This window comes from Microtus ochrogaster, chromosome X (genome assembly GCF_000317375.1).
Source record: "Microtus ochrogaster isolate Prairie Vole_2 chromosome X, MicOch1.0, whole genome shotgun sequence".
NCBI classification, from domain to species: Eukaryota; Metazoa; Chordata; class Mammalia; order Rodentia; family Cricetidae; genus Microtus; species Microtus ochrogaster.
This window is the reverse complement of record NC_022026.1, coordinates 56,216,734-56,231,642: the sequence shown is the minus strand read 5'-3', so window position 1 is coordinate 56,231,642 and position 14,909 is coordinate 56,216,734. Positions and strand designations below refer to the sequence as shown.

Sequence of the window (14,909 nt, the reverse complement as noted above, 5' to 3'; positions counted from 1 at the left end):
TGCATTTCACATTTTACACATTTCATACACAAACACACACATGATGTATGTGTGTATATATGCACATACATACATGTAGATTTAAGATGTAAATTAAATTAAGACTTATTTTTAAAAGAATAAGGAAGAGCTGTGTTCCTTACCTTGATGTTTTCTGCAATGACGTCAGGGTCATTACAAATAGACTCAATAAAAAAGACCTAGAAGAGAAAAAGAGCTTTCTAGCAGAGGATTATGTTTTTGGGGAGCTACACAAGCACAACCATTCTTGATATCCCTGAGTCATCCTTAGCGACATTTCTAAAAACAATGCTTTTATACAATAGTGCTTTCAGGATTCTGACTCCTATGAGGCAGCCTGGCTCTAATTGAACTGCCCCAGATTTTGGCTGGGTTTTGGATCTTACATGTTTCTCAAGACTCCTTCGTCATTGCCACCTCACTGTCCCCAGTATCAGCCTGTTGGTAACCAGCTTCCATTGCCTGACCAGGCATGTCTGTTTTGTTCTTCTCTGCTGTTTCTCAGTTTACCCTGGAAAGCTAGATGTTGAGCCTACGGTGTTCAAACTGGCTGCTCTAAGTGCCCTACTTTGTACTTCTTTGTAATTTGCTCTAAGTAAGCATGGCTGTGTTACTCTACCTTGTAACCATGTTCTTTAGCAAACTGCAGAATCAATGATCGTCGTTCTCTGGTAGTGTTGGTGGCATCAAAAACCTAGAGACATTTAATAAGATTGTCTTAATCTTAATCTAGTGTTGATATAATACCAGTCTTCATTCACCGTTGTTCCAAGTAGAGGGCTTCCAGAAGGGGACAGAACTTGAAGAAAGTTTTCAAGAAAAGGGTTTGGAATTGGCCTGTATTACTTTCAAAAGCATTCACTGAGCCCTTACTGTCTGCTCAGAAATATCCTCCACCCTATGAATGTAATAAAGCATGAGAAAGCTTGGAAATTTTTCTTAGGATCATGTTACAGGTCAAGTAACAGGCCTAGAAGAAAGATTGCTCTGATAACAGCCATGAATTGCTGATAGAACAATAATAGAGCTGCTACTCCAGATGAGGCCTGCCCTTCCTAAAGCCTTAGAAAAGTTCAGAAACAGGAAAAATTCTCTATCCTTAGCATTCACATTTTTGAGAATCTCTAACCCAAGGAATTAAGACATAAAATTGTAAATCACTCTCTAAAAAAAGAAAATACAACAAAAGACATGCTTCACAGCTTATGTTCCACAGTGTATGAAGTTCATGAAGTTGTATAGACTTTGGGTCTTGTTATTTTTGTATGGTATGTTTGTAATTGTTTGCAAGGATTTTAATAAGAAAGTTTATAACATTTTGAAAAAAGAAAAGAAAGAAATGTTTGTACTTCAGTCTTAAATATTTATACTGCTAAATCTTGAGGACAAATCAATGAAGCATGGGGCTTAAGAGTATGGATTCTGCAAATATTGCACCACCCTGGAAAATAAGTTAATCTTTCGTGATCTAAAATAGAGCATAATAATGACGACTATCTCATGGGACAATGTGAATTAAATTATTAATATAAACAAAGTACTTAGAATAATGTATGGCATAAATAAATGCTTAGTACATATTATCTATTTTCCATAATGACAGATAGCCCGAGGGGGGAAATGGAAGATTATTTACCGCAACGTGACCTTCCTCACAGCTAAGATATTTATGGACGTCCTTTAGGGCTGCCAGAGCACACTGCCTGAAAAACAGAAAGAAGCAGACAATCCCTATTCCCAGGATGAGTTCCTCTTACCACTCTTCTCTTATGAACCATCTCTCATATGCTTTATAGTAAATTATTCATCTGTTGAACATATACACAGCATCCTTTGTTCTAGGCATCATGTTAAGTATAGAGAGGTTATAGTTCAAACTGGCTCTGTGTGTACAGCTTAAGGGCATATAAAAGACATGTACAAGAAAAACTGAGCAATAAAAGCATCCTAGTTTTAGGACTCTAACTGTGTGCTAATGGAGCTCAAGCTGAATTGGTTGATGGACACAGTTAAGGACTAGGAATATGGTCTTTGAGTTACAATGACTTTCTGGCCTAGGCAACATTGTAAACATGGGTATGAAAGAGATAATGTACTTAGGCTTTCAGCAAAATAGCATCTCTTTACTAGTTACTGGTTACGGGGTTCTATAAAGAAGACATAGATAAAAAGCTGAGAGCCAGGTTGCACCTAGAAGTACTTATAGCCACATAGGTAAAAGAGTTTAAGAGTTGAAATGATGACACTGCAGAGAGTAAGGAGGGCTGAGCTCCTGAAACACTCAATCTCAATGCTAGAGTAAGACATCTCTATGTTCTCGTACCAGAAATGGAAAACTGTAAATGCTTCTTGATAGGGAATGGCTATGATTAGAGCAGACTTCAAGTAGGTTGAGAAAAAGGACAAGGCGGTATTCAACTCATGGCCTAAGGTAACTATGAAATGTGGCCAAACACAAATTGTAAACTTACCTAAAACACTGAGACTTTTTGCATTTTTCCTATTCATAACAAGCATGAAGATTATAGATGACCACACTATGTTGAAACGTCAAAAGTTTGAATAGCCACAGAAGAACGGACTACCCTCTCCTACTCCCCTAGTAGGATATGAAGAAAGGTCCCTCTTAGTCAAAGGGCACCACAGGTTCTTAAATGTTGGGCACTTACTTCCTGATAAGTTGAGCCTCCATGTTGTCTGGGAGAAAGAATTCATAGTTCCTGTAGCTCACTGCCTCTCGTCGATACTGGCCTAAATTAAACACTGAAAACAGGAAACCCTAGTGAAGAGGGTGAGAAGATTGTAGTGGCCAGAAATATGTTCTTGCTGAAAGGAACCTCAGAGGTAGAAGGCATAATTCATAGGAAATTGTACATATAAAAGTAAAGTATACATATAAAGCTTCAAATTATGGGTACCAACTCATTTACTCCCTCATATTAATCCTGCAAAGTAGGGTTAACTATTTCACCTTTACAAATGAGGAAAGTAAAGCTCAGAGGTACAAAATAGCTTCCAAGTTAATAACTGGCAAACTAGAATTCAAACACAAGTCTGTTTGAGTCTAAACTATTTTATTTTATCATAAATTCCAACCCTTTAAATGTCCTATTCAATAGAGAAGATAAAGAAATGGTCAAAACAAGAGTGAATTGATAACATACAGACTGGGTCTCCTGATTTCTAGCTACCAAGGTTATTTTACCATTTTATGTCATAAGGGAAAATCTAAATGTAAATCTCTCAAAAGCACTTTCCTACTTGTAATGAGGGAAAAAAGAGAAGATTGGAGAAAGAGATAAACAGTCAAAGAAACCATATTTCATTAATTCATTTATCTAAGAAATAACTTTAGGATATAGTGGTGGATGGAATAAAAGTGGCTCCTGTAGGCTCATAAATTTGATTGCTATATTTGATTGCTTAGTCATCAGGGAGTGGCACTATTTGAGACAGATAAAGAGGTATGGCATTATAGGAGGAGGTGTGGCCTTTCTGGATGAAGTGTGTCACCAGGGGTGGGCTTTGAGGTTTCAGAAGCCTGTGCTAAGCCTATAGTCACTCTCTCTTCCACCTGCCTGTGGATCCAAATGTAGAACTCTCAGGTACTTTTTCAGGTCATGTCTGCCTGCATGCCACCATGCTCCCTTACATGATGATAATGGACTAAGCCTCTGAAACTGTAAGCCAACCCCAATTAAATGTTTTCCTTTATAAGGAAATAGAACAGTGACAAAGACAGAAGTTGGTATCAGGTAGCATTGCTGTGACCGACCTGACCATGCTGTTTGCTGGAGGAATATGGAAGACTTTGGGACTTTGAACTAGAAAAGTGGGTATGATGTTTTAAGAAAGACCTAGGACCATCCTAGTAGGAACATGGAAGGCAGTGCTAAGGGCGATTTAAACTGTAGGGGCCCAGCTCAAGTTACAGAGGGGAAGATAATTAACAAGTGACCTAGAAACCATTCTCATCATATTATGGCAAAGAAATGTGGCTACTTTTTGCCTTGTACTAAAAATCTGCCTCAAGCTAAACTGAAGAATTTTAGACTAATGGCACCAGTAGAGATTTCAAGGCAGACTAATAATGACTGTGTCACGTAGTTATTAGTAATCAGTCTTATATAGATCTATAATGAAAAGGAGCAAGCTGAGCAAGGAAAATCACAAAATGTAGTTTGAGGAGAAAAGGGACACCAGGAAGTATAATGGAGAGCTAAGTGGTGCTCAAGGAGATTAAAAATTCAAAGAAAAGCCTGGTAGTAAATGGAATGAAGGGACTGGTGACCTCAGGAAAAGGCCCCACACCAAGATAAGATTCCAACTTGTGAAGAGGAATTAATGAAAAGCTTAAGTAGTGAAGAAAGCTAATGAAAATGTATTTGAACGAGGGGGTCATCTTCTGGCCCCAGCAAGCAGAAAGACTTGGCAGCTCTGGCCATGTGGTTCTGGCTTTGGAGTCCAGGATACAAGAAAGGGGTTATGGGATTTTCCTCTGTGGCTAAGGAAAGTAGCTGAGGCTAGGAGTGTGGCAGTAGAATCCCTGCATGGAAGCCTGAGAGGCCATTGTGTAGAAGCTGTAAAGGTTAAGTCTGGGTTGTACTCCAGATCCCAAGATGCTGTTGATGCCAGCGTTGTAGGATACTTGCCAAGGAGAACTGCAGACAAGGTGTGGAAAGCAGGCCAACACAGAGAAGGGTGTTATAGTCAACAGGAGATGGAGATCTGAAGAACACTTGGACATTAAACATGTCGATACAGAATTTGGAGTTTGCTTTGCTGGATTTTAGTCTTATTTTGGTCCAGTATTTCCTCATTATGCTCCCTTTTCTCTCTTTTGGAATGGTAAAGTATATTCTGGTAAAGTATGTTAGAATTATATGATCTGCTTTTTAAAATTTTGATTTGACATGGAGTTAATGTTAAGAGATTGCCATGAGTCTCAGAAGTCTTTGAATTTTGGACTTTTAAACAATGTTGAGATTGTAATACACTATGGGGACTTTTGAAGTCGGATTGAATGCATTTTTATATTATTATATGTCTACAAGGCTATGGGGACCAGTATATGGAATGTGGTGATATGAATAAGAATAGGTCCCATAAGCTCACATATCTGAATGTTTAGTCATCAGGGAGTGGCATTAGGCACTACTTGAGATGGATTAGGAACTGTGGTTTTGTTGGAGTAGGTATAGCCTTGTTGGAAGAAGTGCTATGGAGGTGGGCTTTGAGGGTTCAAAACCTAAGCCAGGCCTAGTGTCTCTCTTTATCTCTGTGCCTGTGGATCAAAATGTAGAACTCTCAGCTACTTTTCCATTGCCATGTCTGCCTGTATGCTGACATGCTTCCTGCCATGATGATAATGAACTAAGCCTCTGAAACTATAAGCAAGTCCCCAATTAAATAATTTCTCTTATAAAAGTTGTCATGGGCATTGTGTCTCTTCACAGCAATAGAACAGTGACTAAGTCAGATACCTACTCTATAAAGTGAGATATGACTTCTGGGACACATGCATAAACATACACACATATAGATTTTTGTGATAGGGCTCTCAAGAAGCTCATAAACTACAAAGTCAGACAGCAACCAAATCAGGTAACAGTGGAGCTCCTACAGAGTCCTTTAAGTGCTCCAACAGAGACAATATTGAACTAAGCAGAAGAGTGGGGGTGAAGGAAAAAGTTACATTTCGGGTTAGCTTAGAGTATCTTAGAGAAAGCAAAATTTGAACAAGTCCTTTTAGAATAGGTATCTTTTTTTTAATTCTTTTTTTTATTGAGAAAAGGAAAAAAAACAAGTTTCCACCTCCTCTCAGCCTCCCATTTCCCTCCCCCTCCTCCAACCCTTCCCCCCCTCCTCCCACCCTTCCCCCCTCCTCCCACCCTTCTCTCCCTCCCCCCACTCCTCTCCCCCTCCCTCTCCAGTCCAATGGGTATCTTTTACTAGTGAGTATGAGGGTGAGGGTGGGAAGCAAGGGCACTGTAGGTAGACTACAAGTACGCAGACACTCCTTGAACAAAGGTATAACATCTGCAGGAAGCAAAGTATGTTTTGGAGAAAGGGGTAAACCACTGTGGCTGGGGCTTGAAAGGCTAGAATAAGTCAGCTGTGGATGGGTCTTGAAATAAAGGGGCTTGGTTCAAAACTTCAGACCAAGGAGACCCTTAGAGACTATAGGTATAAAGTTGAATAAACAGAATAAAAGTGGGATCAAGACAGAGACACATCTGCTACTATGCCATGTGCTTCTTAATCTGGTAGAAGTTGTGTAAAGAGGGGCTCTTTCCTGCCTTCTCTGCCTCGACAAATGTTCCCTTCTTTCCACAGGACCCATCTCAGACATATTCTTACCCATGAAGGTTTTGACATCTTGCAGTCAACAATTCCCTCTGTGAGCACCCTCAGAATATTGTCTGAGTCCTAGTCCACCCTAGGACTTGTGATGTACAACATTTAGAGTTAGAATTCTTCCAGGAGAGGCCTCAAGTCTCATTCAATTTTATTTCTTTCCTAATGCTTGGCATGGGCTTTAGCACTTGGGAAACTTTAGTGAATTAATTAGAGAAAGTAGATAAAGGGCAAGGAAGGATAAATGGAGTTGGGTGGGGAAGAGAAGATTTGGCACCAGGTGTAACTTGGTAGCAGAATATATGCTTTTGTTTATTATAAACAAAGCCCTGGGTTCAATCCCTTGCTGTGGGACAATGCTCTTGTACACTGTAAAGATTTGTTACTCATATTGGTTTAATAAAATGCTGATAGGTCAGTAGCCAGGCAGGAAGTATAAGCAAGGCAACCAAACAAGGAGAATTATGGGAAGAGAAAAGCAGAGAATAAGTCACCTGTCAGACACAGAGGAAGCAAGAGGAGAATGTTGCACTGAGAAAGGTATCAAGACATGTGGCTAAACACGGGTAAGAACTATGGGTTAATTTAAGTTGTAAGAACTAGTTAATAATAAGCCTGAGCTAATAGACCAAACAGTTTATAATTAACATAAGCCTCTGTGTGCTTCTTTGGGACTGAATGGCTGTGGGACTGGGAGAGACAGAAACTTCCACTTACAATCCCTTACACACAAAAAAGAGGAGAATTAGAAGATTTGATGGGGACCAGGGAAGGGGGATTGGATGGAATGGAGTAGATGCAATGTTGGGTTGAACAAGACAAAGGATTAGAGAGAAATAATGGATGGAGAGAGAGAGAAAGAGAAAGAGAGAGAGACAGACAGAGAGAGAGAGAGAGAGAGAGAGAGAGAGAGAGAGAGAACAGGGTCCCTTTATCTTCCCTTCAATACAGCCATGCATTAGACCTAGCAGAGAATGTCAGATTTGAAATTAATCATACCCTGTTTCTGTGTCCAGAGGTATGAAAAAAGAGGGTATTTCACCTCTTTGGCCTTATTTTCTGACTATGAAATAGTGAAAAATTATAATGATAAAAATAGTGTTATTGGGGCCTGGAGAAATGGCTCAATGGTTAAGAGTACTGACTGCTTGCTCTTCCAGATGACCCAGGTTTAATTCCTAGCACTGACATGGCAGCTCACAACTGTCTCTAACTCCAGCTCCAGGGGCCCCAACAACCATGCAAAACACTAATGAACATAAAAAATAGTGTTATTGATGAGACAACGTAGTTGTGATGAAAAGTCCTTGCAGTACTCAGAGGACTGGTTTGAGTTTGTGAGCCTTCTTATGAGCCGATTTAGGCTTAATACTGGTTGTTTTATGCCTAAAACCCAGCATGGCATTAGGCACAGAACATAGTCTCATGAAATGATATAATATGTAAGACCATTGTGACAGTGGTAACAACAGTAGTAGAAGGTCTAATCCTAGAAACAGGGGGGTGCAGCATTTTCTGTACTGAAAGGTTTGGCCTTCTACTTTCCTCAGTTTTCAGTTAGTGGCCTGTGGTGGGGATATATAGTAAATTATTTTTAAGACATACCTTTAGTTGGTGTTCCTATCCAGTTGAGATATCGTGTGAGCTTCGTTGAGATGTAGGTCTTGCCTCGAGCTGGTAAACCCACCATGATCATCATTGTGGGGGAATTGGTGAACTGCGGTATGGATGCTGGAAGACAGAGAGATCTTCAAAAGCTTATCCCTACACTTAGAGGCTCTTCTGCCATTAGCTTAGAGATATATGGTTGGAAACCACACTACTTCCAACATTATGAGAGAAAGGGAGGAGGTTAAATGGGCATCCCATCTTTTCTTAGACTCATCAGAAAACTGAGGTTGCAGTGCAGATAGCCAATTTAAACTTGTAAGAACAGGGATCTGCAGAGGGCAATAGAACTCAGGTATTTCTTAGTTTATACAGACACTGCTGAACAACATACAAACTCATAAAAAGGTCCAGATAAAAATGACTACTGAATTGCTAAAGCTGGTTGTGGGCCAATGTGATGTTCATAAGGACTACAAACAGATAGCTTTCCATATTTTTCAATTTTTCCCCAGCTGCTAGTAGAGAAGATTAAGAAAAATCCTGGGAAAAGTATTAAAATTTTTGGCTTGGGGAGGTAAACAGAAAAATAACCATTGCTCAAATTCTGTCCAGAAAATTTGCTCAATTTTCCTGTAGAAAAAGCCTTACTATTCCAAGGGAAAGGCAACAGGAACTGTATCTTGAAAGTACTGGTGGTAACTTACTGCACCTGGCAGCCAATCCCGATCAATCTATCCCCTTCTCTCCTGGAACTCAGGCCAAAGCAATTTACCTTCTCTCACCTGGGAGGGAAAACATTTCAATCTGCAGGAGGGGAGACAAAAGTTAAGGGCACTGATGCAAACTCTATGAAGTGGGAAGAAATACAGAAAATGTACCTGCCAAGCGTGGTGCTAGGTCTACTTATTACATTTGGAGGACAAGAACAATTGTGATGGTCACACTGCCAATAATACACAAGGTCAACCTGCCAAGGACTGAGACTTAATAACATAGAAATCTTACTTCCCCATTCTTCACTACCAAACTAAATAACTTCGTTGAAAATAGTAGTGAAGGGCATCTCTTGGGTATATCTGAGGGCAGCTTTCAAGAGTCAGCTCTTTTCTTCCACCTCAGGTCACTGGTCTGCCCCATGAGCATCTCTACTCCCTGAGTCATCTCACCAGCTCTCAGATCATACACGGGAAGCCGGTTACGGCATTGCTCACCTGTAACCCAGCAGCAAAAGTATATGCTCAACTATGTTCAGAGCAGCATTGTTTTTTTTTTGGTTTTTTGAGACAGGGTTTCTTTGTGGCTTTGGACCCTGTCCTGGAACTAGCTCTGTAGACCAGGCTGGTCTTGAACTCACAGAGATCCGCCTGCCTCTGCCTCCCGAGTGCTGGGATTAAAGGCGTGCACCACCATCGCCCAGCAGCAGCATTGTTTGTAATAGCCAGAACCTGGAAACAACCTAGATGCCCTTCAATGGAAGAATGGATGAAGAAAGTATGGAATATATACATATTAGAGTACTACTCGGCAGTAAAAAACAAGGACTTCTTGAATTTTGCATGCAAATGGACGGAAATAGAAAACACTATCCTGAGTGAGGTAAGCCAGACCCAAAAAGAGGTACATGGGATGTACTCACTCATATTTGGTTTCTAGCCATAATTAAAGGACATTGAGCCTATAATTCGTGATCCTAGAGAAGCTAAATAAGAAGGTGAACCCAAAGAAAAACATATAGGCATCCTCCTGAATATTAACCTTCATCAGGCGATGAAAGGAGACAGAGACTCACATTGGAGCACCAGACTGAAATCCCAAGGTCCAAATCAGGAGCAGAAGGAGAGATAGCACGAGCAAGGAACGCAGGACCGCGAGGGGTGCACCCACACACTGAGACAATGGGGATGTTCTACTGGGAACTCACCAAGGCCAGCTGGCCTGGGTCTGAAAAAGCCTGGGATAAAACCGGACTCGCTAAACAAAGTGAACAATGAGGACTGCTGAGAAGTCAAGAACAATGGCACTTGGTTTTGATCCTACTGCACGTACTGGCTTTGTGGGAGCCTAGACTGTTTGGATGCTCACCTTACTAGACCTGGAAGGAGGTGGGAGGTCCTTGAACTTCCCACAGGGCAGGGAACCCTGACTGCTCTTTGGGCTGATGAGGGAAGGGGAGTTGATTGGGGGAGGGGGAGGGAAATGGGAGGTGGTGTCAGGGAGGAGGCAGAAATCTTTAATAAATAAATAAATAAATGAATGAATGAAGGAAGGAAGGAAGGAAGAGAAAGAAAGAAAGAAAGAAAGAAAGAAAGAAAGAAAAAAAGAAAAAAAGAAAAAAAGAGAAAATAGTAGTGAAGGGGGCTGGAGAAATGGTTCAGCAGCTAAGAGCACTTGCTGCCAATTCCAGCCAGACAGGGAAGGAAGCAACATAGGACCAAACTAGTCTCTCTGAATGTGGGTGACAGTTATATGGCTGGGACAGACTGTGGGGCCACTAACAGTGGCACCAGGATTTATCCCTACTGCTTTTACTGACTTTTTGGGAACCTATTCTCTTTGGATGGATACCTTGCTCAGCCTAGATATAGTAGTAGGGAGGGCCTTGGACCTTCTTCCAAAGCAATATACCTTACCTTCTCTGAGGAGTTGGTGGGGGGTGAGGTGGGAGAAAGATGGAGGAAATGGGAGGAGGGGAGGGAGTGTGAACTGGGATTGGTATGTAAAATGAAAAAGATAGTTTGTTTTCTTTTTAAAAAACTAAAATAAACAAATGGAAAAAAGAGTACTTGCTTCTCTTGCAGAAGACCCAGGTTCAGTTCCTAGCAACCATGTGTCAGCTGAAAACCACCTGTATGTAATTCCAGTTCCCGGGAATCTGTTGCCTTTTGCTCACCTTTGCTGACCTCCACAAGCACATACACATGCAGCAAAGCACTCATACACATAAAATGCTTAAAGAAATCTAAAAAATCCAAGATGAAATAGTAGTGAAATGTATCTTTATGAGATACAAGAGATGTACTGTCTGTTGGGAGCATCACGAAGGGAAGAATCAAGACCAAGCAAAAAGTCTGAAGAGAGAGAGAAAGCATCAGAAACAGATTTAGTTATGACATGGGTGCTGGAATTCTCAGACTAGGGATTTAAACTGGCTATGACTATTGTGTTAAATGCTTTATTTGAACTGTAATCACACATGATGAGATAGCTATCTACCACTGATTTACTAAACCAGCATAATCTCTAAAAATAATCTAAACACTTGTCCTTATACTCACATATAAGTACAGTCCTCTCTCTTCATCAAGGAAACTTCTCTTTGCAACATACTGACACCACTACAGAAAACCACAACCAATCAAAATGCAGAGTTATAGAGCCCAGTCCCAATGAATACTGCTACACCCAAGGCTCAGGAAACAATGAGGAACAGAAACATTGCAAGCAGAAAGAATATAACAGCCAGAGAATCTGTGGTTTGCAGTGAGATTGTGTCTCCTAGTAATTTCAGGTGGTATACTCATGAAGTCTCACCAGCATGACTGAATAAACATGAGCTGAACAATGATAACAATAAACCTGCCAAGGCACAATGAGGAAAGACTACAAGGCTTCAAGCCTACCAAAGAATTACATAGAGACAACTAAGGAATGCTGAGAGCAGAAGCAATATAGTCTTAGCAAAGGAAAAGTACATCAACTGGTAATTCAATGGCAAATGGTCAGTTCTGAAAACACACATATGAGTAAAATCATATGGACTGATAAGGTTGCACTGAAAAATATATATGTACATACATATGTACATATAACAAGAATCAGTGAAAAAATAGGCTATGAATTTGAAGGAGAGTGGGAAGGATATATGGGAGAATTTGGAGGGAGGAAAGGGAACGGGCAATTATGTATTTATAATATCAAAAATAAAAGAAAAACACAGAAGACCACAAAACTATGGGACCTTAATAAAGAGTACAATAATGTGCTTAGAGGATGCAGAAGAAATACTTCGAAGACACAATGGACTAAAGTTTCCGAAATTAGTGACTGACACAAAACCAGAGATCTAAGAAGCATAGAAAACTAAGTACTTTGTGTGTGTGTGTGTGTGTGTGTGTGTGTGTCTGCATGAATGTAAAGAACCATATGGAAACATATACAATTAGAGACAATTAGTATAAAAATAAAATCTTGAAAGCAGTCTGAAAAGAGTGTAAATAGGGACCATATTCCATACAGAGACACAAGAATTATACTGCTTTTTCCTATTGCCCCTTTCAGTCTTATAACCCAGCTCCACTCCTCTGTGACACCAGCAGACCTGCAAAACTACTCTCTGCCAGGGTCCTCAGTAGCTACACTAGTCTGCAACTCAGGTACACTGGGTTTATTATCCTTCTGTCCTCTCCAGACTTACTCTTAGTCCTCCTGCAATCTGCTTACAAGAGCCCCTATTCACAGCCCACCTTCATCCCCTGGAAACTCTACCATTGGTATAAACCCAGGATACCCCTAGTTCTTTTTGGCCACTCCTTTCAAACTTTCCTTCTAGCCTATCTTTATTCTTATGTGATACCCATAAACATCTCTACCAGGGACTCCATAGCTACCACACTTGGCTAGGACCCAAAGTAGGCAGCAGCAACCAATGGATGAACCACTCACCCAATACTGACAATACTAAATATTTAAGCCAAGAAATACTTAAAACATCATGACTCTAGCTGCTTAAAACTCAACACAAAATGATAAACATGAACAGCCAAGATAATATGCCTTCTCCAGAAGCCAGCAACCCTTATTGCAACATGTCCTGAGAAAAACAACTTAGCTGAAACACAAGACAAAGATTTCAAAATAAGAATTGTAAATATTTTCAAAGACCTTAATGGGCATGAATAAATGCCTAACAAAGATCATGAACACTTCAAGATATGAAAGCAGAATTTAACACACACACACACACACACACACACACAAAATAGAATCACTAAAGAAAACTCAAACTGAAGTAAAACTGGAAATAAAAAATTCTGGCTGTCAAACAAAAAACTCTGTGTTAAGCCTCACCAACAGATTAAAATACATAGAAGAGAATTTCAAGTATTGAAGATAAGGTAGAAGAAATGGATAGATTAGTCAAAGAAAATGTTAAGTCTAAAAAGTTCTAGGCAAAAAATATGCAGAAATATGGGACATCATGAAAAGAACAAAACTACAACTAATAGGGAGAAGAAACTAGGTCAAAGACAAAGAAAATAGTTTATAAAAACATGAAAGAAAAGTTTCCCAATCAAATGAAAGCGATGCCTATTAAGTTACAAGAAGCATATAGATCATCAAATAAACAGAACAAGAAAAGAAATTTCTCATGACACATAAAAATCAAAACACTAAATATACAGGACAAAGAAAGGATATTAAAAGCTGCAAGGAAAAAACACAAAGTAATATATAAAGGCAGACCTATTAGAATAGTCCCTAACTTTTCAATGGAAACTCTGAAAGTCAGAAAAGCCTGGACTCATGTTCTATAAGCTCTGAGAGACCACAGATGTCAGCCTAGAGTACAATATCTATCAACACTATCAATCACAATAGATGAAGAAAAACATTAAAAATAAAACCAAATTTAAGTAGTATATATCAACAAGAAGGTACTAGAAGGAGAATTTAAATCTTAATAGGTCAACTACAGTCAAGAAGAAAACAATCAATAAGTAATCCCAAAACAGTAAATCAAAATGGAGGGAATCCACATCACAGCAACAAGATAAAAGAGAAATCAATAATCACTGAGTTACAATATTAATGGTCCCAATTACCCAATAAAAAGACAAAACTAACCAATTTCATTCTAAAACAAGATCAAGCATTAGGCTACATCCAAGAAACACATCTCATCATCAAGGAGGGGTATTACCTTAGAATAAAAAATGGAAAAAAGTATTTCAAGCAAATTGACCCAAGAAGCAAGCTATTTTAATATCTGACAAAATGACTTCTAAACAAAAGTAATCAGAAGATAGGAAAGGATACTACACACTTATTAAAGAAATATCTACAAAGAGGATAATTCTAAAAATTAATGTTCCAAACACAAGGACATTCAAGTTCATAAAAACAAACCAAAAACCAAACCAAACCAAACAAAAAACACCACCACAGCTAAAACCACATATTGACCCCAATAAAGTGATAGTGGGTGGCTTCTGTTGGGCTTCATGGGGCCCAGGTGTGAGGCCCAGTGTAACTTCCTGAGCCTAACTTGAGTTTGGTGAGGCCTAGTATATCTTCCTGAGCCTAGCTCAAGTTTGGAGACCTATCTCTGGCTACCTGGCCTAAATATGCCTCTGCCCAGCCACCGCTAGTGTGGCAGAATATTATTGGCCCTTATTCCTTACTCTACCTCAACCCATACCAACCCTATATAAGTTCCTGCCTGATGACATTAAATGAGATCCTGCTTCAGTGGGTGTGTTTCTCCCTGGTGGCCAGGGGAGGGGGCAGGGCTGGGTCATTCAACACTCAACCCCAGGGAGAGTCTGGCTGATTTGGCTGTGCCCCTGCTCTGTCTGCCAGAGAATCCAGCAACTTCAATACTCCCTTCTCATCAAAAGGTAGATTATTTATACATAAATTAACAGAGAAACAATTAAGTTACATAATGTCATAAATCCAACGGACATAATGGGCATCTACAGAATATTCCACACAAACTCCAAAGAATATAATTTCTTCTCAGAAGGTCATGGAAATTTCTTAAAACTGAACACATATAAGAACACAAACCAGTGTGTTCAGACTGATATTGAGGTCTTTAATCCATTTGGATTTGATTTTTGTGCATGGTGATAGATATGGGTCTATTTTCATTCTTCTGCAGATTGACATCCAGTTTTGCCAGCACAATTTGTTGAAGA

The 14,909-nt window shown here is 39.7% G+C and overlaps 1 protein-coding gene across 2 annotated transcripts in view; it reads right to left on the bottom strand.

Annotated features, from left to right (window-relative positions):
* The window catches only part of Pfkfb1 (6-phosphofructo-2-kinase/fructose-2,6-biphosphatase 1), a 70,525-nt gene that overhangs the window by 26,901 nt on the left and 28,715 nt on the right, over positions 1-14,909 (bottom strand). For both annotated transcript variants that reach the window (XM_013350641.2, XM_005358869.3), the window contains 5 exons: positions 7,984-8,109; positions 2,691-2,784; positions 1,658-1,724; positions 641-715; positions 144-200 (listed from right to left, as the gene is read on the bottom strand). In XM_013350641.2, the coding sequence (XP_013206095.1) occupies positions 144-200; positions 641-715; positions 1,658-1,724; positions 2,691-2,784; positions 7,984-8,109 (419 nt within the window). The remainder of the gene's footprint in view (positions 1-143; positions 201-640; positions 716-1,657; positions 1,725-2,690; positions 2,785-7,983; positions 8,110-14,909) is intronic.